We start from the raw sequence: 26,312 nt of genomic DNA on the forward strand, positions 1-26,312 counted from the left end.
ATGGGGGAGCAGGATTTTTTAACATGGTAAGTCGCAACTTTCCCTGAGGAGGAGATCCCGCCTTTCTCAAAACTGAGGCTCTGAATGTCATATGAGTCAGAGGAGTAATTGGAGCTTCTAGACTCCACTATCTCTGTCTAAGGGGGTGCATTACTTATAGTCTGAGCTTTGAAGTGCTCATGGATAAGAAGCATTAGCCCCTCATGCAGAGCCGAGTTTGCAATGGGCTTCTTTTTGAAGCTGTCCATCACCTTACTCATAGAGGTTAACAAATAAAAAGGAAAAAAAAATGGCTTTCTTCCAAAAATGATTTAAAATAACAAAGTGGTGGGTATGGGCTCTATCAAACCTTGGGTCCAAAGTGATATACTCAATAATAGCTTTCAGTACATACCTCCACCACTTCTTCATGGAGTCGGGGACATAGTAGGTGTCAATTTTTTTTAACACCTTCAATTCCTTCTCACTCTCCATAAAATCCCTTACTGCATTGGCTGAGAACTTCTTATCCCTGAAGAATTTGAAACCCTTGATAGGGATCTCGGTGATAGCCGCAATCACCTCCTCCATAATCTAGAAGTTGATGCCATTCACCTTAACCCTGCCATCTTTCTAGGACTCCACCATACTGTTAGTCACCTCCTGATCAAAATCATGTAGCTTCATGAGATACTTAGTTACCCCACCCTCATCTAGCTTTTCCCAAACTTTTGGCCTGCTTCTCCATTTCTCAAAGTCCTTCGTTGGCTCCTTTCTGCATCTCTCGCCCACCATCTCCTCACTTTGCACACTCACTTTACTCATAAGCTTTTCACTGTGAGACTGAAAGGGCCACTGAGATTAAGTGAGTAGAGAAAAATAATTCTATTGTTTCCCCCAAAATGATTGCAATAAACAATCCACAAAGCATGGGAATTAATCAATGAAGGATATTTGCAATTATGAATTCCCAATTTTCTATTATGAAAAGTACCCATATATCTTAAACCTTTCATATTCATAATTACAACTTGATATCCTCTATACTTCCTTAGATTTTCTCCAAGTTGATTAGACTCTTGACATCCGCCAGCAAAGAAGTTTTGAGAAGCCATGTCATTTTTTGATCTGTGCTGACCCCTATATTTGCCAACTTGTAGGCAACTGGGTTTGCTTCCCGGAAAGTATGGGTGACATGGAATTTTTTGAATTTTGCAAGGGTCTCTCTCATCTCATTGATAAGATTTGCAATCATCCAAGAAGGATACAAATTTCCATTAATGCACTTAATAATGTTATTTGAGTCCCCTTCCAGCCATAAATTGGTGACCCCAAATTTGAAAACCAAATTAACTACATTGCACGTAGCGTTGGCTTCCGCAAAATGATTTGTTTGGAAACCCAACAGGAGAGTGAAAGATGCAATACTATCTCCAGTTTCATTTCTAACCACACCTCCACTACTTGAGGATCTAGGGTTGCCCTTGGAGGCTCCGTCGAAGTTGGCTTTGTGTCAGCCTACAGGGGGGAGGTGCCACTTGGCTTCCTGTCTTTTTCTCATTTTGTCTTTTACCTTCTCCTTCTTCCTGCCTCCTATCTCAAAAGCTCCCCCCTTCCTCATAGAAAGATTTTCCTTTATGTTACTGAAGATCTTCCTTCCAAAAACCAAAGCCGGCTCCTCCCTATCTCTGAAAATCCAATTATTTCTCTCCTTCCATATGCTCCAACAAAAATGGGGCAGGAGCCAGGAGCTGATTTCCTTCAAGGTAGACCCATTGAACATACCTTGCCATTGGCAAAAAAAGTCTAGGAGGTTGGAAGGAATGCACCAGCTATGGTCAATGTCTTGGGTGAGGAAGTCCCATACTGTTCTGGAGTAAGAGCAAAGAATGAACAAATGACTACCTATCTCTGAATCATCTTTGCATAAAACATATCTGTTGGGCATGACATGACCTCTTTTAATGAGATTTTCCTGGGTGAGATTTTTGTCCTGAAGTGCCAACCAAAAAAAATGTTGACTTTTGGCATTAGGCTCGGGAGCTAGGACCTCAACCAAGGGGGGGATGCATTTGTACTCCATAAAGCAGAGTACCTAGAGGCAACCAAATAGAGCCCATTGGCATTATCCCTCCAAACCAGTTCATCCTTGTTAGTGCTAAGGGATAAGGAATTAAGCATGATCATAATTGGTTTGAGTTCCTATGAGATAATAGAAAGGTCCTTCCATCCTTTTTCAGTCTTGTAGCTACTGACTTTGTGCCCAAAAAGGTTGATGCAATCATTAGCCCAAACACCATAGGTAGGGTTATTAATGAGTGGGCCTTGAGAAAGCCAGCTGTCTGACCAGAATAGAATGTTCTCCCCATTTCCCAGCTTCCAGGAGACCTTAGAGTTAGCCAAATCTGGCTTTTAAGAAGCCGTTCCAAACAATTGAGCCTCTGGGTAAATCCTCACTGAAAATAGTAGACTGAAAAGAGGGCCTTTTTATATACTTGTTCACCATAGTGTCTCTCCATTCCCCCGTGCTACTAAAGATGCTCCAGATTTTCTTTGCTAGGAGGACCTTGTTGATATGAGTGAGCTTCCTAATCCCCAGACCCCCATTCTCTTTAGGGAGACAAACTTTGTCCCAAGCAACAAGGGGGTACCTTTTATTCCTATCAGTTCCCATCCATAAAAAATCCCTTTGGATTTTCTCCATTCTCTTGGTGTATTTTCCAGGTATGGTGAAAAGGCTCAGGGCATATATTGGCAGGTTTTGAAGGATGGATTTAACCAGTTGACATTTTCTAGCTTGACTAAGAGAGGCTCCTTTCTAGCTAGCCAGCTTCTTAGTAAACCTATCCAAGATGCCATTCCAGAAGGAATCAAAGGGGGTCATTCCCAGGGGGAGACCGAGGTAGGTAGAAGGAAGCTTCCCCACCTGACAACCCAAGATTTTGGAGATTCTCTGTTGTCTTCCCACCAAAGTGTTGATAAAGAAAAAAGAGCTTTTGTCCCAATTGATGAGCTACCCTGACCCTCTAGAATAAGTGTCCAAAGTGTCTTTCAAAGCCTTGGCCTCCCTGACCAAAGCCTCTCCTCCCATAATGGTATCATCAACAAATTGTTGATGCGTGAAGGGAGTGCATTTGGAAGAAGGTTTAAAGCCTTTGATCCTCCCATCTTTCTTTTTCTTCTCCATGAGTCTGCCAATACATTTCGGCATGATGATGAAGAGAATTGATGATAAAGGATCTCCCTGACAAAGGCCTCTACTAGGTTTGAAGAAATTAGAGGGGGATCCATTCACTAAAATAGCTAGTGAGGGGGTAGTGACTAGTTGAGAAATTAGCTTGCAAGATTTAACAATAAAGCCAAAAGCCTTCAACACCAACTCCAAAAAGGACCAATCCACCTGGTCGTAAGCTTTAGACATGTCAAGTTTGAGTAAATCCCTTCTCTCTTGCAAACTTCCATAGAGTGAATCACTTCATGCACCATGAAAAACCAGATTGTTGTTGAGAGATAATCAGGGGGAGGAGCTTAAGTATCCTCAAAGTGAGCACCTTCGAGATAATCTTATAAAACAAGTTGCATAAGCTGATGGGTCTGAACTTATCCAGAGTGTCATCCCTTGGCACTTTGGGAATAAGAACTAACAAAGTGGAGTTGATTTCCTTTAGAATGCTTCTGGCTCCAAAGAACTCCTGAATCGTCTTAACCACATCCTTCATAATGGCAGGCCAGCACATTTGAAAAAAGAAGGTAGGAAAACCATCAGGTCTAGGTGACTTATTTGCTAGAAGAGAGAAAAGAGCTTCTCTCACTTCAAAATCAGAAGGAATGGCCCAAATCATATTATTATGGTGCGGTTGGAGGATCTAGGGGATACAAGAGATAATGTCATCCTGATCCACCTTAGAGAGTAAAGGATCCCAAGAAATAAAGGAGGAGAAGAAAGAGACAGCTTCAAGTGAAATATCATCTTCCTTAGTCAGCACACCCTATTCTTTCTTCAGGCTAGAAATCCTATTGTTAGCTCTATGTTTAAGTGTGGATAAATGGAAGAACTTTGTGTTCTAGTCTCCTTCCTTGAGCCAGTTGATTCTAGATCTCTGCCTCTAGAACTTTTCCTCTTTACTAATGATGTCATGTAAATTAGATAAGATGGACAGCTCAACATCTCTACTCGAGGCATCATACCCATTTTTCTAAATGGAGGCTTGGATGGAAGAGAGATTAGAAGAAAGATCCTCTTTCATAGAGAATAAATGATCAAAATCCAACTTATTCCAAGCTTTTAACATTATTTTAACATTACTAAGTTTTCTTGCTACCTTGAACATAGTAGTGCCTTCCACATCTATGCTCCACCAGCCCTTTATTCTCTCTAGAAGTTTAGGGTGGGAGGTCCACATTTTCTCGAAATAGAATGGAGGAGGTCTATCGGGGTCAAAAGGGACAATCGAGAGGGAGATGGGGGAGTGGTCGGACCCAATTCTAGGCAAAAGAGCTAATTTGTAGGAAGAGGACTGCAGCCAATCAGGAGAAATGAGGGCTCTATCTAGTCTAACCTGAATACACTCCTTACCTAAGCATTTGTTGGACCAAGTAAAGTTACCACCCATAAGGTCCAGATCCAAAAAGGCCAAATCATTGATAAAGTTTGAAAGATCATGCTTGTTTTCCTAGTCCTGAGGTAAACCGCCCTTCTTCTCTTTATCCAGAAGAGGGGTATTGAAATCTCCCATAATGATGCCTTTATTCAAGTTGCTATTCTAAACCAGCCCTACTGCTCTCGACTAGTAGGATTTTCTTTCTCTCTTGTTGTTGGGGGCATAAATGTTGAGCAAGAACCAAAATTCATTGGAATGAATATTGTACACTTTACAAAACAGAATGTTACCAGCATTGGAAACTAATTCCACCCTGAAAATTTTTGACTTGTATAAAGTTAGCAGGCCCCCAGAGGCTCCATTAGAGTTCACAGCCTCTCCGCTCATCATGTTACTGAACTCTATGTTTCTCAAAGAATCCTTTTTCATTTTTGTTTCTTGGATCATCAAAATATCTGGTCTCTGGTCTCTAATCAAATTCCTAATGATTTTCTATTTATGGCCACCATTTAGGCCCCTAATATTCCATGAGATGATCTTCATTTTTTACTCTTGGAAAAGTCCTTCGGGGTGCTTTGGCACCCATTCGCCAAACACCTTCTAGTCTCCTCTTCTTTGGACTCCCTTTTTGATTTATTGCCTGCTTTGGTTGTAGAGCCCACATCTAGTTTGCGACTACTCTTGGTCGCTGTCGAAGAAGCCTTGGATGAATCTCTGATTTGATTCTTCCTAAGTATCTCTTCCTTCTTTTTGAACTTCAAGGATCTAGAAACCTTATTAGCATTCCTTGTGGTGCTATGAAGATCAACCCTTTGGTCCTGATCTTTCACCAAATCCTTCTTATTTCCTATTCTGGTTAGTGCATCTTTGGTGGAGACCAAGTTTTCCTTTGGGTCTTGGAAGACTATAATTTCCCTATTATCTCTTTCCTTGATCTCTTCCATGGAGCCTAGAACTGGCTACTCCTCTCTAAGGGGAAGGTCCAAACTAGCCTCTTGAAGACTTTTCTGTGAGACACCCTTAACTTCCTCTTCTCGAGGCTTGACAGTCCTTTCCTTGACCTGATCATCCCCTAGCAATTGGGGTTTGATTAAAGGTAGAGAGGAACAGGGATTAAGTAACTCTTTTTCTTTACTTGTATTATCCTGAGGTTCTTGGTCTGTCCTCTTTGGGGCTTTTGCTGCATCCTGGGTCTCTGTAGATAGGTCCTTCTAGCCTTGTGTTGTGGTCTTTTTTTTTTCAAACTTTCTTCATCCTCTATTGAGAAGAAGAGGGGGGATTTTTCTTTCTAGTCAACTTAGATTTCAGGCACTGAAATGCCCTATGACTGGTTTTTAGATAGTGAAAACACCCAAAAGGAACACTTTCAAAGTCTAGCTATTGGATATGGGTACCAAGTTTGGACTGAAAACAAACCATTTCGAGCATATCCTCCCCTTCCCTTACCCCAACACAGATCCTCACATAAGTAAGTCAGCCTACTCTTCGAGGTAGTGATTGGGTCGATGGAGAGAAGCTCTCTGAAAGAGCTGGCCACTCCCTTGAAGACATCCTCATTCCAGAACTCCAGTGGTAGCTCTAGGAGTCTGACCCATACCAGACCTTGCTAGAGGAAAGCTTCATTTAAATCCAATTGGGATGACCATCTCTGAAGCATGAGGGTGGCCCTTCCAAAGCTCTAGGAACTTTTACACAGAATGTCAGCCATGTCCTCTTAACAAGTGAACTCAAAAGAAAGAGAACCCTTAGCCATTGCTGTGATAGAGACCTGACCTTTCAAGCTCCATTTTTTCAGAGTATAGGCTCAGACCACATTAATATTTGGTCTTGGGCCAGTAAAATTTCCAACGAGCGTTGAGGCCATAGAGGTAATGTTGTGATCAATAATCTCGTCTGGAATAGCGATCGTGCAAGATCCCTTTTCCAGACCTGAAATAACCTTAACCAGAGGGAAAGAGGATTTACCTGATGGCTTGACTCCAAAGCGTGAGGCCCAGCACTTTGGGAGAATCCCTGGAATGTCCTCACATGGGTCCCCATCTCCTCACTCCTCCCCAATGCCTACCTGGATCCCCTCCTTCATGCCTAGTGATTGAGGTCTACCTCCTTGTGAATTCTCGCCTGTCTCCATATTTGAAATTTGAACTTATGCTCCCGACATGGTGAACTAACTTTGCATTGTTAGTCATGAGTGACTTTAGTAAAGAAGATAACATCAATGTCCTCAAAAATGCTAAGAATAACATGATGGACAATATCAAGTCCATAAAATGGCTCTTCCACCATATTGTTGGGATGGACAAAAGAATGATCCTACTGAAAAGAAAGCAAGCAATAGGGGAAGGGGAGAGTGTTGATTCTAAACTTGGTTACCTTCTATGGATTGGAAGCTAAGGTGTTGGACCTTACCAATAAAGTTGAAGATACTAAATCTACTCTATAGGGCATAGCTAATTAGAGCTGCCATATCCTAAAAGCTTCCAATGAAAACCTCAAGGCTCTTATCAATAGAATGGAAGGTACTAGAATGAAAAAGGTGATTATCATTACAGAGGAAGGTAGTTTTGGGGTAGAGATTAAAGGCATGGGGAAAAGGAGAAGAGCTTTCAAGAAGAAGAAAGCCTCAAAGTACAATGACAACCTCTGAAGAATATGAAGAATCCTTGGAGGAGGAGGATAGTGAAGGCCTTGAATCTAATGAGGACTCTAGACTAAGTAAGAGAAAGAAGAAAACATCCAAGGAGAATGATTCTAGAGCCCAGCTACAAAAAGGGGCTACCAAAGTTTCATCGGGAAAACATTTCAGTCATCTTGGTGAGTCTAATGATGAACTTAGTGCTAGTGATGATGACATGGAAATAGATATGGAGGATTTGGACACTACAGGAAATATGAGCTCTACAAAAATTTAGAGGAAAAAAGGCAAGCCCAAGAAATCCTTGAACAAAAAAATGAGGGAGTCCTCCTCTGAGGATGAGGACAAGGATGAGGAAAGAGAAGAGATGGATACAGAAGTAGAGGAAGAGGTTTTTGTTATAAGAAAGACCCCTAAACAAAAGGAGAAGTGGCTCATTCAAGAGGAGGCAATTAGAACTGTAGAGGATAGGGAGCATAACCCAATCAACAAAATCGGTCTAGAAGACTAGTAGAGGAATTAAAGCCCTATCAATCCCATGGGTGATACGATGAAAGACCAAACTTACTCTATCACTACCTCTACACAAGGGAGGCTGACTACTTGGGAAATTATAACCATGGAGAGAATTCAGCTTGGGATAGCAAGAGAAAAAAATAAAGCTATAAATTCATGAGGATCTAAAAGGGAAGGTTGATTTTCAGAAGCTCATTAACCCTGCAATGTTAGTCATGAGTGACTTTAGTAAAGAAGATAATATCAATGTCCTCAACAATAATAAGAACAACATGATGGAAAATATTAGGTCCATAGAATGGCTTTTCCACCATATTGTTGGGATGGATGAAAGAATGAGCCTACTAGAAGGAAATAAGGCAATAGGGGAAGGGGAGAGTATTGATTCCAACTAGTTTACCTTCTATGGATTGGAAGCTAAGGTGTTGGACCTTACCAATAAAGTTGAAGCTACTCGGTCTACTTTGTAGGGCATAGCTAATCAAAGCTACCATATCCTAAAGGGGTCCAATGAAAACCTCAAGGATCTTATTAATAGACTGGAATGGAAAAGGTGATGATCATTGTAGAGAAAGATGGTGTTAGGGTAGAATTTGAAGGCCTGGGGAAAAGGAAAAGAGCCAACAAGTAGAAGAAAGCCTTAAAGTAAAATAATGACCTCACAAAGATCAAAGAGGTTTCTAGGAAGATGGGCATGTTGGAGGAGGCTATGAATCTCCTTATGAACATGGACTAATTTTCTCTTTTCTCTATTAGTTTTTTTTTTGTTTCCAACTATCCTTCTATTGATGGCCTTTTCTACTAACTTTTTGTTCATTGTCTTTCTTTTGTTCTGGGTTTTTATTGAATATCTTTCCTGATATGCATAGGGTTTTAGGGGCCCTTCAAAACAATTTTCCCTTATAAAAAATAAATGAGTTTGAAATGATAATATCCCATTTTGAATAGGGAGATAAGATAAGATAAGATAAATTTATTAATGTCCAACAAGAGATCACAAGGGTCTATGGGATCAAAAAGAATACAAGATACAAGACCACTAGTAGAAAGAGCACCAAATGGTACCAAGGAAATAAAGTAAATAGGGGAAAATAAAAAGATACAAGAAGAAGAAAGGAGCACATGATGAGGCAACAACTAAGGGTCCTTCCTCAGTAAAAAGAATCCAAGCACCGAAGGGTATGAACTAGAGCAAGCATGTTCCCTAAACCACCACCAAGAAGAGCTAGGAGGGTGTCACTAATGGTGATGAGTATAAAAACTACAAGGTTTCACTAATCTAGAGTGGTTGGTGATGGTGGCACTAGAAGGCCACTTTGTCCCCCTTGTAGGAGATGAGGGAGAGACAAAAGTGGTGATAAGCTAAATTGGGGTCACTCTCTATGAGAATAAGAGTTATAAGGTGTCATCGTAGAGCTACATAGTCTCTTAGGTATAATACAAGGCATCTCAGGTCTATGTAGCTAAAATAGGTTGTGAGGGAGGTGCACTCCCTAAATAAGTAATAGAATCTCCATGAATTTTATAGTAGGTGGGACAATGAAAAATGAAATGGATCTCCATCTTAGTCATGCCTAAGGCACACAAGTGACAAGTTTGATCCTCTTTATTCATGTGGTGATCTATCTAATCTGAATCTAGTGGGAGCCAACCCTAAAGGATCCCATAGAGATACATAAGGCATGACACCAATGCTAAGATAAGTAGCTAGGGGGCACAATAATACCATATTTGATGACCAGAAAGTGCTTGGCTTAAAAGGCCATCTTTGGGCATAACTCACCTGTAGGGTTAAACCAAGTTGTGACAATATACTATCTATAAATGTTGAGTCTAACATGTTGTTTCAACTCTTGCTATGAAGGGAGGAGGTGGGTGTAAGCATCAAGAGAGAATTGGAAGGGAGGGAGGTGGTCAATATCAATCCCAATCAAGCTCAACAAAGATGAAGCTTGCACAAACTAGCAACAAGCCCAGGGGTCAGATCAGAATCAACCACGATGACATAAGATCAATAAGCCAAGTAAGACTCTCTAGACCAGTCACCCATAAAATCAAAAAAGCCACAAAGATGATAAAGAAACCAAATTAGGTCAAAAATTGTGGTCACCCTAAAGGGATGGGCCTCGAACTCAATCATAACAATACTATGGGGGTGAGCCAATGAAATTTGATAATATGCCAAGAAAATAGAGTCTAGACACACTCAATGGAAGCCTAGTCATAATTAAGGAGATAAGGCCACCAACCTAATAATCCATAAAGAACTGTTAGTCTAACCAAGGAGTCCAAAAGGGACAACTTAGACAAAGTGTCCTAGAAGTGATGTTTGAAGCACTATCTCTCAAGCGTGGCAAGGGATCCCATACCCTTACTAACCCTAGGCTAGATGGTGGGTCTCAAAATGAAGCAAAGTCTAAAGAACTTGAATCCAAGGTACACATATGATGTGGTGATCTTGATCTCATGACCCCGAAAGTAGAAGTGTAGATGAGAGGTCTTCAGGGAGTTGAAGACCATAAACCAAGTCTTTCTTAGTGTTCATTGAGAGTTGATGAAGGTTACAAAAGGAGGCCAGGCCATCTAGATGTCTCTTAAGATTCAATGGAGAGGAGGCTAGAAGGATCATGTCATCAGTGAATAAGAGAATGGAGATCAAGACCTAATGTAGGTAGCAACCATCCACCGAGAGTGAGGAGTCTTTGAGGAAGGTCTCCAACTCACCAATATAAATACAAAACAAGGTGGGGGAAAGAAGACAACCCTATTTTACCCCAATAGTGCTCTAAATAGGGGTTGAGAAACCCTCTACCATCCTAAATCTGCTAGTAACACTCAAATAATCTCATAATGGCAGTCAACAAAATCTTTGAAATACTAATGTCTCTTAGTCTTTGGAATAGGGAAACTTGTGGGACAATATCAAAGACCTTAGGAAATTTCATGAAGCACAAGCCTCCTCAATGATTGCCCACAATGTAAAAATATGGTCCATGGTGTTGTTTAGTGTGGAGCCTAATCAGTCCCCAAGTGGGAAATTGTTGGATTGTGGTGACTAATTAGGAAAGTACTATACATACTTCATAAATTCTTTGGGGTAAAAATAAATTTTGAGTCCTATTTTATTAGGATTTTGGGCTGACATGTAATTATTAATTATAACCCTAAAGCATCTAAAATACTTGTAGGGCTTAGGGTTAGGGATTGTTTCATAAGGTGTGATGCGAAATTGGTTCTTGCGATAGTATTGAGCTATAAGGGATTATGGATTGTAATTAGGTTGTAATCACTAGATCATAAAAATATTAGACTTGCTATTTGGTGGATGTAGCCCAAGGATTGGGTGAACCATGTTAAATCTTGGTGTCTTGTGTTCTTTTCTATGTGATCTATTATTTTTTGTTATTGGTTATATTTGGATGTAATTGTTATTTATGTCCATGGTTTAATCCTAACACATGGTTTGGTAATTAGCTAGAAAACTAGCTTGACCCTAGCTCCACATACTCTCCTATCAAACTTGCCACAAAGAATAATGTTCAAAGTTGTAGCACAGAGCTTAGCAAAAGTGTGCCCAATCATGATGGTTATGTAGTTACCTAGATTTGAAGCTGAGTCAATCTTGAGAATTGGATAGATGATGTGCCTCAACCATGAGTTAGGGAAACTAGTGCAAAAAACACTATTGAAGAGCTCTAGAAGAAAGGAAACCAACACGAGGACATCGAGCTTGAGGAGTTTGGCCTAAAAACCTTCCTTGTCTGCAACTCTACTAAATCTCATGAATACAATGGCCTCACGAATGACGGATAGAGTGAAGAGGTAGTAGTTGGGAGGGTCATCTCCAAAAAAATCTTAATCCCAAGTTGCAACTCTGTTGGAATGGAATCCAAGAGATGATATTCTATTGTGGTAACATTTTAATATTTGACAAATTTAGATAATTTCTTGAGTACGCTTGACTCATATGAAACTTCTACATGAATGTGAATACAAATTCCACAAACTTAATAGATAACTAGGATTGAATTGAGCAAGAACCTTCAATAGCCTTATAATATTAATGCCTACTACAAAATGACCTTCTGATTTAATGGTTAGCACAATTTTATGGCAACCAAAACCACATCATTTATCAATCTAATGAAATTAGTCGAGCCCCGAAGTGGGTCCAGCTAAAAAAAATTATTTTCAAGCAATTGACCTCTCAAACTAATCCTGTGAGATCCTTATACTATTTGAATTAAAAATTGATCACTGTGTGATCAATTAAAATTCATTTGTCACCTTTTCTAAAAATTATCACTTTTTTGTTGAGAAGCCTCTAAACCGGCCTTAAAAACTGACAAGATCATTTGATATGACCCTAGGGTTTTGCATTCATATAATCATGTGTACTAAACAGATCCTACCTTTAGAATTTTATTTCATGATTATATTCAGGTCAAAATATATTGACAACTAAAGTTGCCTCTTCAAAAAATGGCATGCAAACAACTTGTCAGAAAGAAGAAAATGTATCTGGAATGACCCTAAAAAATAAGTCAAATGAACACTTAAGAATTTGAAATCTGGTAAATATGTTATCTTTTATATGGAGAGTATGAAGGTCAATTTTGGGATCAAGACAAATAATAGGGAAAATTTGGTGAGCTTGTAAATTTGGCTACTGACAATTGCAAAACTAGGTACATTGATAAAACAATGATTTTTGCACATGAAATAGACCTAGAGAAATGTGCAAACAGATTGGTAAAGACTTGAAATTTGGTATATTGGAATTATATTTAGTGTAGAATATTATTTTAGGCTTGTTTTGTACATATTTACCAAGGATTCAAAGTTATAACATCATGAACATGGCTACCAATCAACCTATAAAATTGATATGCATCAACATGTTAAGAATTTCAAATGGAATCACATTTGAAAACTAACCAAAAAGATTCTTCATAAGCTCAAATTTGGGACATAACATTTATTTGACCCCTATAATATAATGGTGAAGGAATTTTCACATTTTGGTCAACTAGATCAAAGTTGTACTCAGTCAAATAGGGCTACTAGGAATTTTGTGCAAAGTAAAACATGACAGAGATTAATGGCCATCTTTGGGAAACTTAAAATCCTATCAAAACCTGTTGAAGCAACTTGAAATATGAAACATAGTCTCTCTTATATGTATGCTAAAAACTCCCAAAGTGGTGAGTCATGAAACTGAACTGTTTACAAAATGTTTAAATGGAAACTAGCCCTCTAAACATTATTTGACACAGGCAAAAATGCAGATTTGACAAGTGCTCACAATGACACTTCACCAAATGATTCAAAACTTGAAACCAACAATCTAAGATGTTTGAAACAATAAAATAAGTGTTTGGAATACCTGAAACACATCATAGACCTCAAAGTGACAACTAGGTACATATGCATGAAAAATATTTATAAGGGATAACTTTTGCAAAATTCACAAATATGGTACTCAAAATCCTCTTGCAATTTTGAGACCTAATAGTTGGGGCATTACAAAGAGGCCCCAAATATATTTCAAGTGAATATCTACATGTTTCTCATGGCTCTCTTGGCCACAATATACATAATAAATGAAATATTCAAATTATAAACATTATTATGGAATAGGTGCAACAACTATTTTTCCAAAAAAATTGTTAATCATGATCATAGGGCCTTCTTTTACTCAACCTACATCATAGCATGTTTATTCATAGAATACTAAATAAATATCCATTTTTTAAAAATAATTTCCCCAACTTTATTTGTCACCCCTTCCAATACTCAAATAACACTCCCCACACCTATTTTCCTATGTAAAGCCCACTACTCACCCCAAGAAAACCCCCTTCCCCCATTTTAAGGTGATAAATTGCCCCTTATTTTTTTCATTTCAAATTGCTAATGTGAATGAAAATGGTATTACCTATTGCCTCTTTAGTAAAAAGCTCATGATTATGGTTTTCTAATTTTCTTTATTTATGAGAGGCTATATTAGAAATGGGTACTTTATAGGGCCTAGTAAAAAAGATGCACAATCATAATTATTGTCATGTATAATTTTTATATAAATTAAATTATCTAAGTTTGATTTAAGAGAAAAGGAATAGGTGTGGGGTCTTGGTATGGATAAAGAGTTTTACTATCTAGCTCACAAGTATGTCTTATTTACATGTTATGTTCACTTAGGTTCTATAATTGTCTTAGTTATCAATTGGATATATTTTTATCTTCTAGTATTAAAATTTTTTGAGTCCTTTTTCATTTAATATTTATCATGTTATTTGTCTTATTCTATAGGATTAAGGAAACTTTTACAATCTTGTCTAATTCTACCAATAAAAATTGTAGGCATAAGCAATACATTGTATGTATATATTAGGCAGTATCTAAGAGAATCATGATTCTAATTTAAAAAGTGATTACCATAATAAAATAATTAGGATAAACATTAAACAAGATTTTATTGGTATTCCCTAGATGTCACCTTTTACCATTGTGTGGGAATTTAAAACCATTGCACTTCAGATGTCAATATTGACCCTTGATTGTGTGATGGATGGTACATACACCCTAGATGACAATATTGACTCTTGTACAAGAATCCCCATAGGTAATGAATATCCCTTTTATGGAAAGGATACTCCCTGTGGTTATTACTCTTGTGTCCAGGTCAAGTAGTGTTCAGCAACACCTTGATGAGTTTGAGATATGCACTTTCTTTATTGAGTTTGGATGTTTTTTTACATGTTGATTTGAATCTATATTTATTTTACCATGAATTCTAACTTGCATTGGATTATAGTACATATGTATGAGACTATGTTGGCTTGGCATATGTGCTAGCCATTCCTTTCTTGTATGATTTCATTATGTTTTTGACTAGGTTACTATCTTTACAAGTATGTTGAGGTGGCCATGATGGATTATCCACATGGTAGGGTGGTATTACACTATAGCACTATTGGGGACTAGTGTATAGGTGGTGGTATTCCTCCAATTTTAGAGTTCAAGAATTAAATTCTCCATGATATATTTTGATTAGATCATGTTGTACGTATTTATATGTTCCTTCAGCTATTGTACTAGGAATAGAATCATGATGTATATGTACTTGATCTTTGTATGCACATATATTAATTCGATTATTTGAGTAGTTACAGTCTAGATTGAAATCAAGTGGATAGTTCCTCAATTTTCATGTATCTAGTACTCCCTCATGTAGAAAGGCTTGTAAATATGCCACATGTTTGTGTTACCAATTCTACCTAGTAATTGGACTAAGAAACCCTGTCTATCCCATACTTTAGGTCAAAAATATCTATCTTCTATTGGACCTCAATATATTTAAATTGATGGTGATAACAATGATGGTGTCAAATGTTAATTATAGTCATTTATGTCATAGATAGTATCAATATTTTTTTTGATGTATTTTGAGTAGAGTTGAATAGATTTTTTATGCAAAAGTGTGGCCTTCAAAACATTTGATTTTATTTTACCACCTCTTCTATGTAGATTGGTATTTTTTCCTCCTAGTTTAGCACTTTTTAGATGGATTTTAGCATTTCTAATCTAGATTTTAGTACTTTAGATTCTCATATTAACATTTTCTAATTCACATACTTGGGCATCAAAATGACACTCTTTCCAAGTTTTCTATCACTTTTTCCAAGTCTTTCAATACGTATGAATTAGTACTTTTAAAATTGTGACTACTTCCCAAAGACGTTTTGGAAAAATATATACATTTTTGGCCACTAGTTATTCTTAAAGGGCTTTCTTAGTCAAAATAATTAGGTTTCACATAGGGCTTAAGTGCCTCAATTTTCATGTACCTAGTACTCCCTGGTGTAGAAAAGGATTTTAAATATGTCACATGTGTGTGTTATCAATTCTACCTAGTAATTGGATTAAGAAACCCCATCCATCGCATACTTTAGGTCAAAAATACCTAGCTTCTATTGGACCTCATTAAATTTAAATTGATGGTGTAAAATGTTGATTCATAGTCATTTATTCCATAGATAATATCGAGATATTTTTGATGTAATTTGAATAAATTTAAATAGATTTCACATTCAAAACTATGGCCTCCAAAAGGTTTGATGTAAGTTTACCACCTCTTCTATGTAGATTGGTTCTGTTTCCTCCAAGTTAAGCACTTTTAGATGGAGTTTAGCACTTCTAATCTAGATTTTAGTACTATAGAATCTTAGAATAACATGTTTTTTATTCACATACTCAGGCATTAGAATGACACTCTTGCCAAATTTAATATATCTTTGGCCAAGTCTTTCAATGCATATGAAGTCATGCTTTTAAAATTGTGAGTACTTCCCGAGGACATTTTGCAAAAATATATACATTTTTGGCCACTAGTTATCCTTAAAGGGATTTCTTAGTCAAAATAATCAAGTTTTAGATTTATCCTTTTGTATATATTAAAAAGAATTTTCATAACTTCTTTATTTTCAACCCTTCCAATACTTAAATAATACTCCCCACAAAATTTTCCTATATAAATCCCAACACTTGTCCCAAGAAAACTCCATTCCCCCATTTTAAGGCAATAAATTACCCCCTTATTTTTCCCAATTGAAATCCCAAATGTGATTGCACATGGTATTACATGTTTCCTTTTCATTAAAGATCTCTTGATTATGGTTTTCTCATTTTATTAATTTATGAGAGATTGCATTAGAAATGGGTACTTAATAGGGACTAGTAATCATAATCATCATCATACGTAATTTGCATATATCTACTAGTATCTAAGTTTCATTTAAGAGCAAGGGAGTGGGGGGGTGGTGTTGGTATAGATAAGGCGTTAAACTAACTATATCACAAGTATGTCCCATTTGCATGTTATGTTCACTTAGGTTCTATACTTGTCTTAATCATCGATTAGAGATATATTTATCTTTTACAGTTTTATTTTTTTGTATCCTTGGTCATTTAATATTTATCATGTTAATTATCTTATTTAATAGGATTATGCTATTTTTTACAATCTTGTCTAGTCTTACCAACTGAATTTGTAGATATAAGCAATAGGTTTTATGTATATATTAGGCATTATCTAGTCCAATATAAATCATTATGCTTATCATTTTTTTTCTTGAGGGTATCTTGTCTTTTGGTTTTTCAAGATATCCTTTAAAATTAATTTTATTGTTGACTCTAATACATCTTAAGCATACTAAATAGAATTTTACTATATCTAAGCTTGTTGAATTAATTTGCTTAGAGGCTTTACCAATGAGGATCAAGTTTTTTTACATATAGTATTTAAATTTTTCCATCAATTTCTAATAATTTGAGTCTACAGTTTAGGTTGACTTTCAAATTTTACACTAAACTCTATGGAATAAAACTTTAGTTTCATAAGTGTTATTTGAGAAAAAGTAATGATAGAATTATTTTATGTGTTCTAAGATATTAATTTAATAAATTTTTATTTTTCTACACATTAAAGAATCAACTATTGATATTTATCGTAGTATAATGTTCAATCCAATTCTCAAGATATATATCATATTTTAAATTCATATATTTTCTATAATTTAATATATTAGATTTATATTTAAATTTAATTTTTAGATTATTTCTAAAGTAATACTTGGTAAACTTTTTAATGTGGTCACTGACACTAGGCTCTGTTCCTAGCCTTTGTTTCCCTGGCTTTGGGCCTTTTTGTTTCTGGCCTTTTGAGGTTGTTTTTGTTTTTTTTGACTTTTTTCTTTAAGTTGTTTTATGCTGTAAAACTTTGGGTTTCAGGATCCCTGTAAAACCTATTTTCCAAATCAAAAACATACCCTTCGAGTCCATGTGAAACAATTTTCACCTAGATCTATAAACCAAGGAGGCCACAAATGGGGAATCTCATCACCATAGTTAATTTTTTTTAACTTGTGAGCTCAATGAACCGAAAAAGGCATACGGTTTGCAAGAATAGTAGCTCAAAAAAGGTTATAACTTCAAGACCTTATTCACTAATCAAGTGTTCAAATTGCAACACCACATCTAAAAATTTAATTTCTTGAATATTAAGTTTTATTCAATTATATAGTTATTTGACCTAGAAGAATAATGATTGAAGTACTTGGTTGTAGTGGGCTAGAATCCCTCATAGGGTTCATGACATGGATTAATCACCTCATGTGGTTCTATAAGACTATCGGTTGTATCATGCACTGACAAGTCAATATTTTCATGCAAGCACAACCCTAACCGTTCTAACAAGTGTAACAAAGCTTGCTCATTGGTTTGAATGCACATAGGTTATGGTGAGTGATGTTGGGAAGGGGATTGTTGGTAGTGGATGACCATCCCTCGTGGGGTTCATAACATGATTTAACCACCTCGTGTGGTTCTATAAAACTATTGGTTGTATCATGCATTGACAGGTCAATCATTTGGTACAAGGATAACCCTGACCATTCTAATAATACTAGTTATTTTGATCATAACGATATTATATATGTAAACCTAGAAAATATCACTAACATATCTTAGAAGGCAAAAAATATTTTTATACCAAAATAAAATTATCTTGGGGGATAATTCTTAAACCATACTTGCTTTAATGGTCAAGGGTAAATATTGGTCAATAAAAGAAGAAATCTACTTACCACTTTTAAATAAGGATACATAAAATTAGTATAAATATATGGTTATCAAAAATTACATGCTCTTTGCATAATATTGTCTAGAATATTAGAGAATTATTTCAATTACACGAAAGCTTCAATTTGCATTACATTGTGGATATTTTTTAAATTAAAAATTGAATACATTAGATCTAGAATTTGTATAAAAATAACCAATATGGTCTTATATATTATATTAATAAGAAACAACCATTAATAAATTTATGATAAAAAAATTTATTTATTGGATGAAATAAATTTTGCACTAGGAAAAAGGCAATTTCTCCCCCCTAACAAACCAAGAATAGGGAATTGGCTATTAGTATCTCTAGCCACTATTGTCTATTAGTGTCAATCACTTAGTCATTTACAAGGCAGAGTTAGATGGTCATCACTATCACCAAGATACTCTACATAAGCCAAAGTCATGTACATAAGATAGTATATACCAAGTCATTCTATAGAATCCAAGTTAGTATGGCCACAGAACAATTTTCTATATGGACCAAGCTCATTTAGCAACCTAGAAAGTCATCAACGACCAAGTGAAATTCCAAGTATATAAGTACCAAGTAATATAGTATGTGTCAAACATAGTATATGCCTAGCATCGAAAGATTAATCAAGGCCGAGCAACAAGAATTTCGAGTACTAGAAATAAAAGAGGCCGAGCAATGTAGAGTCTACATAAAAGTTAGGAATGGAACAAAGTTTTGGGGAAAATGATTATCAGGCCAACTTGGAAGGATTATTTAAGTTTTCAAGAGGTTTTTATAGAACATTTAATACTTGAAGAGGTTTTTATAGAATATTTACATGGTGTGGATCACATATCCGCATGTGTATGTTCAATGATCAGGATGAAGAAGCAAAACATGGAACCATCTAGAAGACTTTTCATGGAATCTTTATATATTGATGATCTTAACCTAGGTCACACATGATCATGTGCGTTTGTGTGAAAATTAGAGAGGAGAAGATCAAAAGTCATTGAAGGGTTTTGTTATCATCTAAAAAAACAAGTGACCATTTGTAAGCAGTGAAAGTGGAAGAGCAAGACAAGAGTATCATATCATAACAAAGGATTAGTTAGAAAGGAGAAGAGTTGAAAGCAACTTGCAAAGTAAATTGAGAGTCAGGTACTGAGTTAGTTTTAGAAGACTTGAATCAAGGTAAGTCTCTTAATAGATTGGTCTTTACAAGTATTTGTAAATCTCCTAACAGAGTCCTTAGTTGTAAGTGTCAAATCCTGTAACAAGGTGAAACCTAACAATTTCTTAAGCCTGTAACATGACAGACTCCTTATAGAGTAGATCATATATTATGGTCAAACTTTGTAACCTTAACTGGATAACTTTGTTACAGTGGTAGTGAAGATTTGTGGGTGTCATTCCCACCCCAGTTTTACCTTCACTTTGGAGGGTTTTAGGATAACAAATATTGTGTTATGTGTTATTACTTTCATGCATGTGATTGAATTGATTTATATGTTACAACAATTTTACATTTATAAATTTGCATGCATAAGTTATTATTGGATGTGGATGAATCTATGAAAAGGTATAAATTGTTATATATTTTGATTTGCCCCCCTCTCAGTATCTAGTTTACTCCTCCATAAGTCAACATTGGCCTCCCCATAAATGAAATGAAGAAGATAGTTTAATGGTGGTAAATATAGAAACTATTTGACATAAAACTAATAAAACTAATAAAATAACAACACCAATTACAAGTCAATTCAAAATGCTCTCCAACTTCTATTCAAAATTCATTTTTGGACTCTTTATGCATAATCTAATTATCTCCTTTTGGGAGATAACATAATCCATATGAACATATCAAATAACCATATTGTTCTAAAAATATAATTGTGTAATCAAAGAACATCATTACTTAATAATGAACTATTATATAAGACAAGGATAATTTGTCAAATAAAATCATAAAAAATACCTTAATCAAGCACTCCTTAAGTTCTCCAAGATTCAAATTAGTTTCTATTAAAATAACCATGTTCTACTAGTGAACAAAAAAACATGAAAGACCCTTCTAAAACAAAAAGATCCTTAGAGTCCTCCAAATATTTATAACACTAAAGAAAACCATCCAACATGCTATGGTGAATACACATCACTACTAAGAAATCTCACCAAACCTTGATATCAAGTCACACATGCTAGCATGAAACTCATCTCCTAAATGAAGATCCTTTAGGTCTATACACACAAGTGATATTTGAAAAATATCAAGTGACACTAGGGAGATAAAACTACTAACACCCACCAAGAAGGAATCAATCATATACCAACAACTCATTGCTATCAAAAGATCCCACTTAGAAGTTAAATTAATGAATAATTTTTGTTGTCATGATATCATAATAAAATATATGATATGATTCCCAAAATCAATTATTTAGGTACCATAAACATAATCCATATATCTGAAAATAAACATACCTCCACAAATGTCACCAAAAATAAGGATAACTTACAAAATGTGCATAACTATTGAATCGAACATAAGGGGTATAAATAGTCTACATTCAATTCATCCCCTTATAATCAAATATGTTACACACAATTTCTAATCTAATGCAAGAGCATCTTGGGTGTAAGAGAAATCTTCCATCACCCAAAAATATTTTCTTTTTATTTCTTGAATAAGGGTTGTCTTAGTGCACAGTTGTTATTTTTAGAGGCTTGTTACTTAGTAAGTCAATAATACAAGCTCAAAATGTCCTAATTTTATATGTGGATGTTCATCTTGGATATATCAGCCTACCAGTTGAGGCTCAGTGCCATATCATGAGTATTCATGGATTTATTGCAGATTTGTGGTGTGCAATTTTGGTAAAAAAAATTCAAGCTCCACATTGAAGACCTTAGAGGACCTAGATGGGCTTTGAAATGGGTTTGACTGGAGCTTGTGCCACTTAGGCCTTGTAGACTAGAAGTTGGAGATTCCAAAAAGTGGTTATAATAGCCAATTGGAGCAACGGTTCTAACGTTATGGCCTTCAAAAGTTGGGTTGACCAAAATTCCCAAAATAAGTATCAAATGTGTATCAAACTGACTCTATATGTAATTTTAGAGTTTGTTGGTCTCAAGGGTTAGGGTTTGATGTCTAGAAACTTCCCAGGCAGTGTAGAAATGCCCATTTAAGGAATGCAAGAACATTGTCTAAGACAACTCTAGGTGATAGTTCGCAGCTCTGTGTTGCAAATTATTGTAAGGAAGGCACTCATGTGGGTTTCCATATTGTATTTCAAAATTTTGTAATTCTACATTTGTGGCAATAATAAGAAGCCCATATTTTGTTCTCACAAATTATTTTTATTTCTTTGTTTCTATTGTGTTTGTGGTATTAAGGGGAGCACCCTTCATCACAATCATAGAATTCATAGATATAATCACTAAAACATGCAAATACATCATCACATTTTTAAGCTATAAATTGACATATCAAAGAGAAAAAAATTGTACGATGCATGACTTATCTACTAAACCGGCATCCAATTCTATTTTAAAAATATTTCCAAAATCAAGTACCAAGATAGAAGCAACAACTTCCTGACATCAAACCAAATCAACATCGATCATTACAAATATGATCATAATAAAGGAAAAATATTTACCTACATACTCGTAACACCATAATCAACAACAACATTATACTTGCACTCAACTATTACCCGAATGAGGCTCTAAGTCCTAAACTATGTCCTCAAACTCAAGATGCTTGGAATTATCACCATCAAAACTCAAAATATGTAAACATGTGTAAAATTGTACCAAGTTGCACCAAATTAGTAATCTACTTTGACATCTTGAACATTGCATAAAAGTATGCGCTCCCTTAAGGTTTTGCCTCTTGATTTGTATGTATATCGATTACCTGCACCTTAATTTAAAGTAACCAAGGATTAAATAAATAAGAAAACAACTTTCCATACTCATCAAAATAAAAAAATTAAAAAACCAATAAAAGGTACACCTAACATGTTCTCCAACTTTTAATATAAATCAAATTTTGGACTCTTTATGCAAAGCATATTACCAAAGCCATGAGAAGCGGACCTATGGGACTTAAAAACATGAAAAATATCAAAATCATGGAACCAATACTACAATATAGGACTCAAAAATGAGTATAAGAAGTTGACAAATAGACATTATGAAAAGTGTCATGCTTATTTGAATAATAATAATAATATATAAACAACTTTAATGTGGGCCCCACTCAATTTTTTGTTTTTGTTTTCAAAGCAAATTGAAAATTTGTCATCTTTAAAAGGAGACAACACCTTTTTTCAAAAGACCCATGTAATTTTTTTATTTCAAAACATTCAACATCCATGGTGGGGTGACTTCTTTTAAATATTGGTGAAAAATCTTAACGTCTTAATACAAATATTTAATAGAATTGCATCGACATTATCAACATTTATTTACCACTTTTAAATAGGGATACATAAAATTACTATAAGTATTTGATTATTGAAAAGTATAGGCTCTTTGCATAATAGTCTAAAATAATAGAGAATTATTTCAACTACATGAAACCTTTAGTATGCATTACATAGAGGACATGTTTGTTTAATTAAAAATAAATATATTAATTTAATGTAGATTTTTTTATAAAAATAACCGATATGATCTAATATATTAGGTTCATGAGTAGTTCACCAATAAAAAATTGTGATAAAATTTTATTGAATAAAATAACTTTTACATCGGGATGTTCAAGAGAATTGCTTCTCCTGAACAAACCAAGAGTAACGAATTGGATTCATCATGAAAAGAAATGAAGGGATTTTGGTGATCAATATAGAAATTATTTGGACATCACCTAGATGCAATCGGGGTGTGAGGGCTATTGTGATAACACATGGATTTGATTGGGGTGTGAGGGCTATTTAGACCACACATGGATGTAATTGGGGTGTGAGGGCTATTATGGAAACTCATATTTTTTATTGGAGTTCCATCTATAGAGAGGAAGAGATTCTTAGGACGAGTTGTGTGAAATGGTAATGTAGATGAGGGAGAGATTGTGGACACCATGCTCCTCTTATCTACTAGACGCTTAATTCTAGAGAGTGATTCTTGCATGGTGGTCAAGGTCATATTAGAAAAGCAGAACCTAAACCATCCTTCCTCTTTACAATGGCATGACATCCCAGGTGATACATTCAATCTGATATCTTCAATTATTATTTTCCAAAGTGAAAGCTCCGAGTCCTTATGGAGAAGATGGCGGAGGTCCACCCAACAGAAAAGCCCTGCATTACTACTAGCCAAACACTTAATACCCACCTCATGTAATCCCTTCACAAACACACTATGTGCTTCTTGTAGCCTCTTCTTATTCTCCTTAATATATTCTCTCACAAATTCCCTATCAGTCAACATTTCACCCAACAAGTATTGTGTTTGTGAAGAAACCATGCAAAAACTTGACATTCTACGAGCTGTAGTAGCAACCTTGTTATTATACGAATATATGGCTCCTACTCTTAAGCCAGGGAGTCCCATATCCTTTGATAGACTATAAACAATGTGAACATGATCACGCTCCATTTGACTCTGCACCACCTCTGCAATGCTCACAAACCTTGGACCAGAAAATACTGATCCTGCATAAATCTCATCACAAATGAGATGAATCTTCTTGTGTGTTGCAAAATCTAGTATGCTTCTCAATGTTTTCTCATCCATTGTGGTTCCTAATGGGTTTGATGGATTTGTTATTAGAATTCCCTTCACTCTTATCTTACGACACTTGGCCTCATTGTATGCATCTTCAAGTGCTCTCTCAGTCACCTGAAAATTGTTGGAGCTACAACACTCCACTGGTATCAACTCTACTCCAGTCCGCCATTTTAGATCTCTATCAAACCTGTTTGTCAACATTTGCATTTACATTAGATTTATCTATTAATTGTAAAATTGGCTCCAATATTTGTTTGCATTGAACAGAATTAAACAAAAAAAATTATATTTGGTTGATAAATAAGATGAATCTCAAATATATTTGCACGAAAATTCAAAAAGTAGTAGATTAGTGGTAAAAGGTTTAAGTTTTACTTACCCTGGATAGTATGGGGATGGAACAAGGAAAGCATCTCCTGAATTTGCCAAGCAAAATGTTAGCACCTCATGAGCTGCAGTTGCACCTGCGGTGGGAACGATTCTATCTTTATCAAATTTTACTTTTCCTCCTCCCACTTCCTCCATAAATAATGCAATGCCCTATATTATCAATCCATTATAAAGTGGTTAATATAATCATATTATAATAATAGATAAATTAAGCTGAATTGAATAGTTTTCTTAATAAGAATTGATATTTTTATGAATTTGACTATATGCTACAATATCTAATGTCAATTGATTAGTTTAACAATCAATTTTATTGAATAGACTATTTGTAAGCATCATTCGTCTCATCAATGAAATGTTATCAAACTTATTGAATTAGAGTCTAGACTACGTGTCACCATCATCCATGTCATCAATGAAAAGTTAGGTTTGAGTCAACAAATATTATAAATATGATGATATATAAAAATGCCCATTGACTATTTAATCATTGAACTAAGAAATATTAAAATAGAATGATAATGAAGTTTCCACAATAGAACTATTTTCCATCTGATAATATGTACCTCTCTGAACTTGGGGAGGCCATGGTAGTCCTGGTAATTGGCAGTCTCCCTAAAGCTGCCAATGCCCTCCTCCGAGCAAATGGAAGACTCTGGGTGTTCTCTCACCCACTTCTCTATCAAATCGAATGAAAGCTGCAAGACAGAAACATGTTCATTAGAAAAGGGCAATGCCATTAATTAACTTATTGCTCTGCAAAACAGAGAAGTGGTATTCAAATCTCGCACACTAGTTAATACTGGTAAAGATTGGGGATTAATGGGGGAGTGGAGGGAAACCTGATTTTCTGCCAAGCCCATTTGAATAACTCCGGATGGGTTAGTGAGAGGATGGTAGGGGTTTCTGTCGTAGGCTTTCCATCCATCAAAGTAAGGAGAGTCCTCCCCGTGCCCATTCGATGTTGCCCTCCTTGATAGGGCCGTACTTGGCACCTGCATCATCATCCTCCTCTTAATCCTTCCTTATTCCTCTTATTCCTCTGCTTTTGCCTTAGAATTGCTTCTTATCTATGGGCGAAATCAGGAGATGAGTATGGTACTTAATGTTTTTGAAATATTAAGCTGTCAAAACAAGAAGGCTGGTCCTTCCTTACAAAACAAACTGGCAGACTACGGCCTTGGAATTGTTCTTTCTTTGCTTGTTCTTTGCTCTTTATCTCTGATGGGTATGAGACGGTGCATCCCATTTTTATAGGCAGAGGAGAAGAGGAGGAAAGTCAGTGTCTACTCTCCAACGTTGAAGAGGAAACTTGGAGAATATGGAAAGTCAGGGTCTGCGATCGCGCGGAGCACGTTTATGGAGAGCACAAGTTACTCCGGATGATTCGGTTTGATAGATCCACGAAGCTTACTCTCTTTTCTTGGCAGTCAGAGAAGACCACACTCGTGCCCGCTTGGCGTCGTTATCTCCAACAAAGTCAAATTCTTTGAATTTCCTTGCGTTGAACACAATTTTTTTTTGTATGCGGAGACTCTGACGTTACATTCAAACTTTTGAACAGAAACAATAAATAACCACCTTTAATCCACAAATCATGAATTATATTGGGAATGTTTTAGGTAGAAAGTGAAGTGGAATTGGTAGTCGAATGAACTACAATCTCCATTTTATTATAATAATCATGAAAAAGTGTTAAAGAATTATATTTTTAAGAATCTGCAATGATCCAATCTTTTTAAGAATTATATTTATATAATAAGGGTTAGTGGATCGTTTATATTAATGATATATTGGTTTGTGAACTACT

The 26,312-nt window shown here is 35.7% G+C and overlaps 1 protein-coding gene across 1 annotated transcript; it reads right to left on the minus strand.

Annotated features, from left to right (window-relative positions):
* Positions 1–23,089: 23,089 nt before the first annotated feature.
* On the minus strand, positions 23,090–25,971 carry LOC149542983 (1-aminocyclopropane-1-carboxylate synthase 7-like). Its single transcript, XM_089797906.1, has 4 exons — positions 25,345–25,971; positions 25,069–25,200; positions 24,492–24,652; positions 23,090–24,299 (listed from the first exon to the last, which is right to left on the minus strand). Exons 1-4 carry the CDS (start codon positions 25,507–25,509, stop codon positions 23,246–23,248), a joined length of 1,512 nt encoding a protein of 503 aa, XP_089654032.1. The 5' UTR covers positions 25,510–25,971; the 3' UTR covers positions 23,090–23,245.
* Positions 25,972–26,312: the final 341 nt, after the last annotated feature.

The sequence above is a fragment of the Cupressus sempervirens genome, chromosome 8, assembly GCF_028749045.1.
Source record: "Cupressus sempervirens isolate cs-2001-9-10 chromosome 8, ASM2874904v1, whole genome shotgun sequence".
Classification (NCBI taxonomy): Eukaryota; Viridiplantae; Streptophyta; class Pinopsida; order Cupressales; family Cupressaceae; genus Cupressus; species Cupressus sempervirens.

What these genes read in the sequence shown, in the direction of transcription:
- LOC149542983 (XM_089797906.1), bottom strand. Translation starts at nt 25,509, where the DNA reads ATGATGATGCAGGTGCCAAGTACGGCCCTATCAAGGAGGGCAACATCG. An exon ending in GCCTCCCCAAGTTCAGAGAG is followed by an intron (nt 24,653 to 25,068) that starts GTACATATTATC and finishes TTGATAATATAG; the next exon opens with GGCATTGCATTATTTATGGA. An exon ending in CCATCCCCATACTATCCAGG is followed by an intron (nt 24,300 to 24,491) that starts GTAAGTAAAACT and finishes GTTGACAAACAG; the next exon opens with GTTTGATAGAGATCTAAAAT.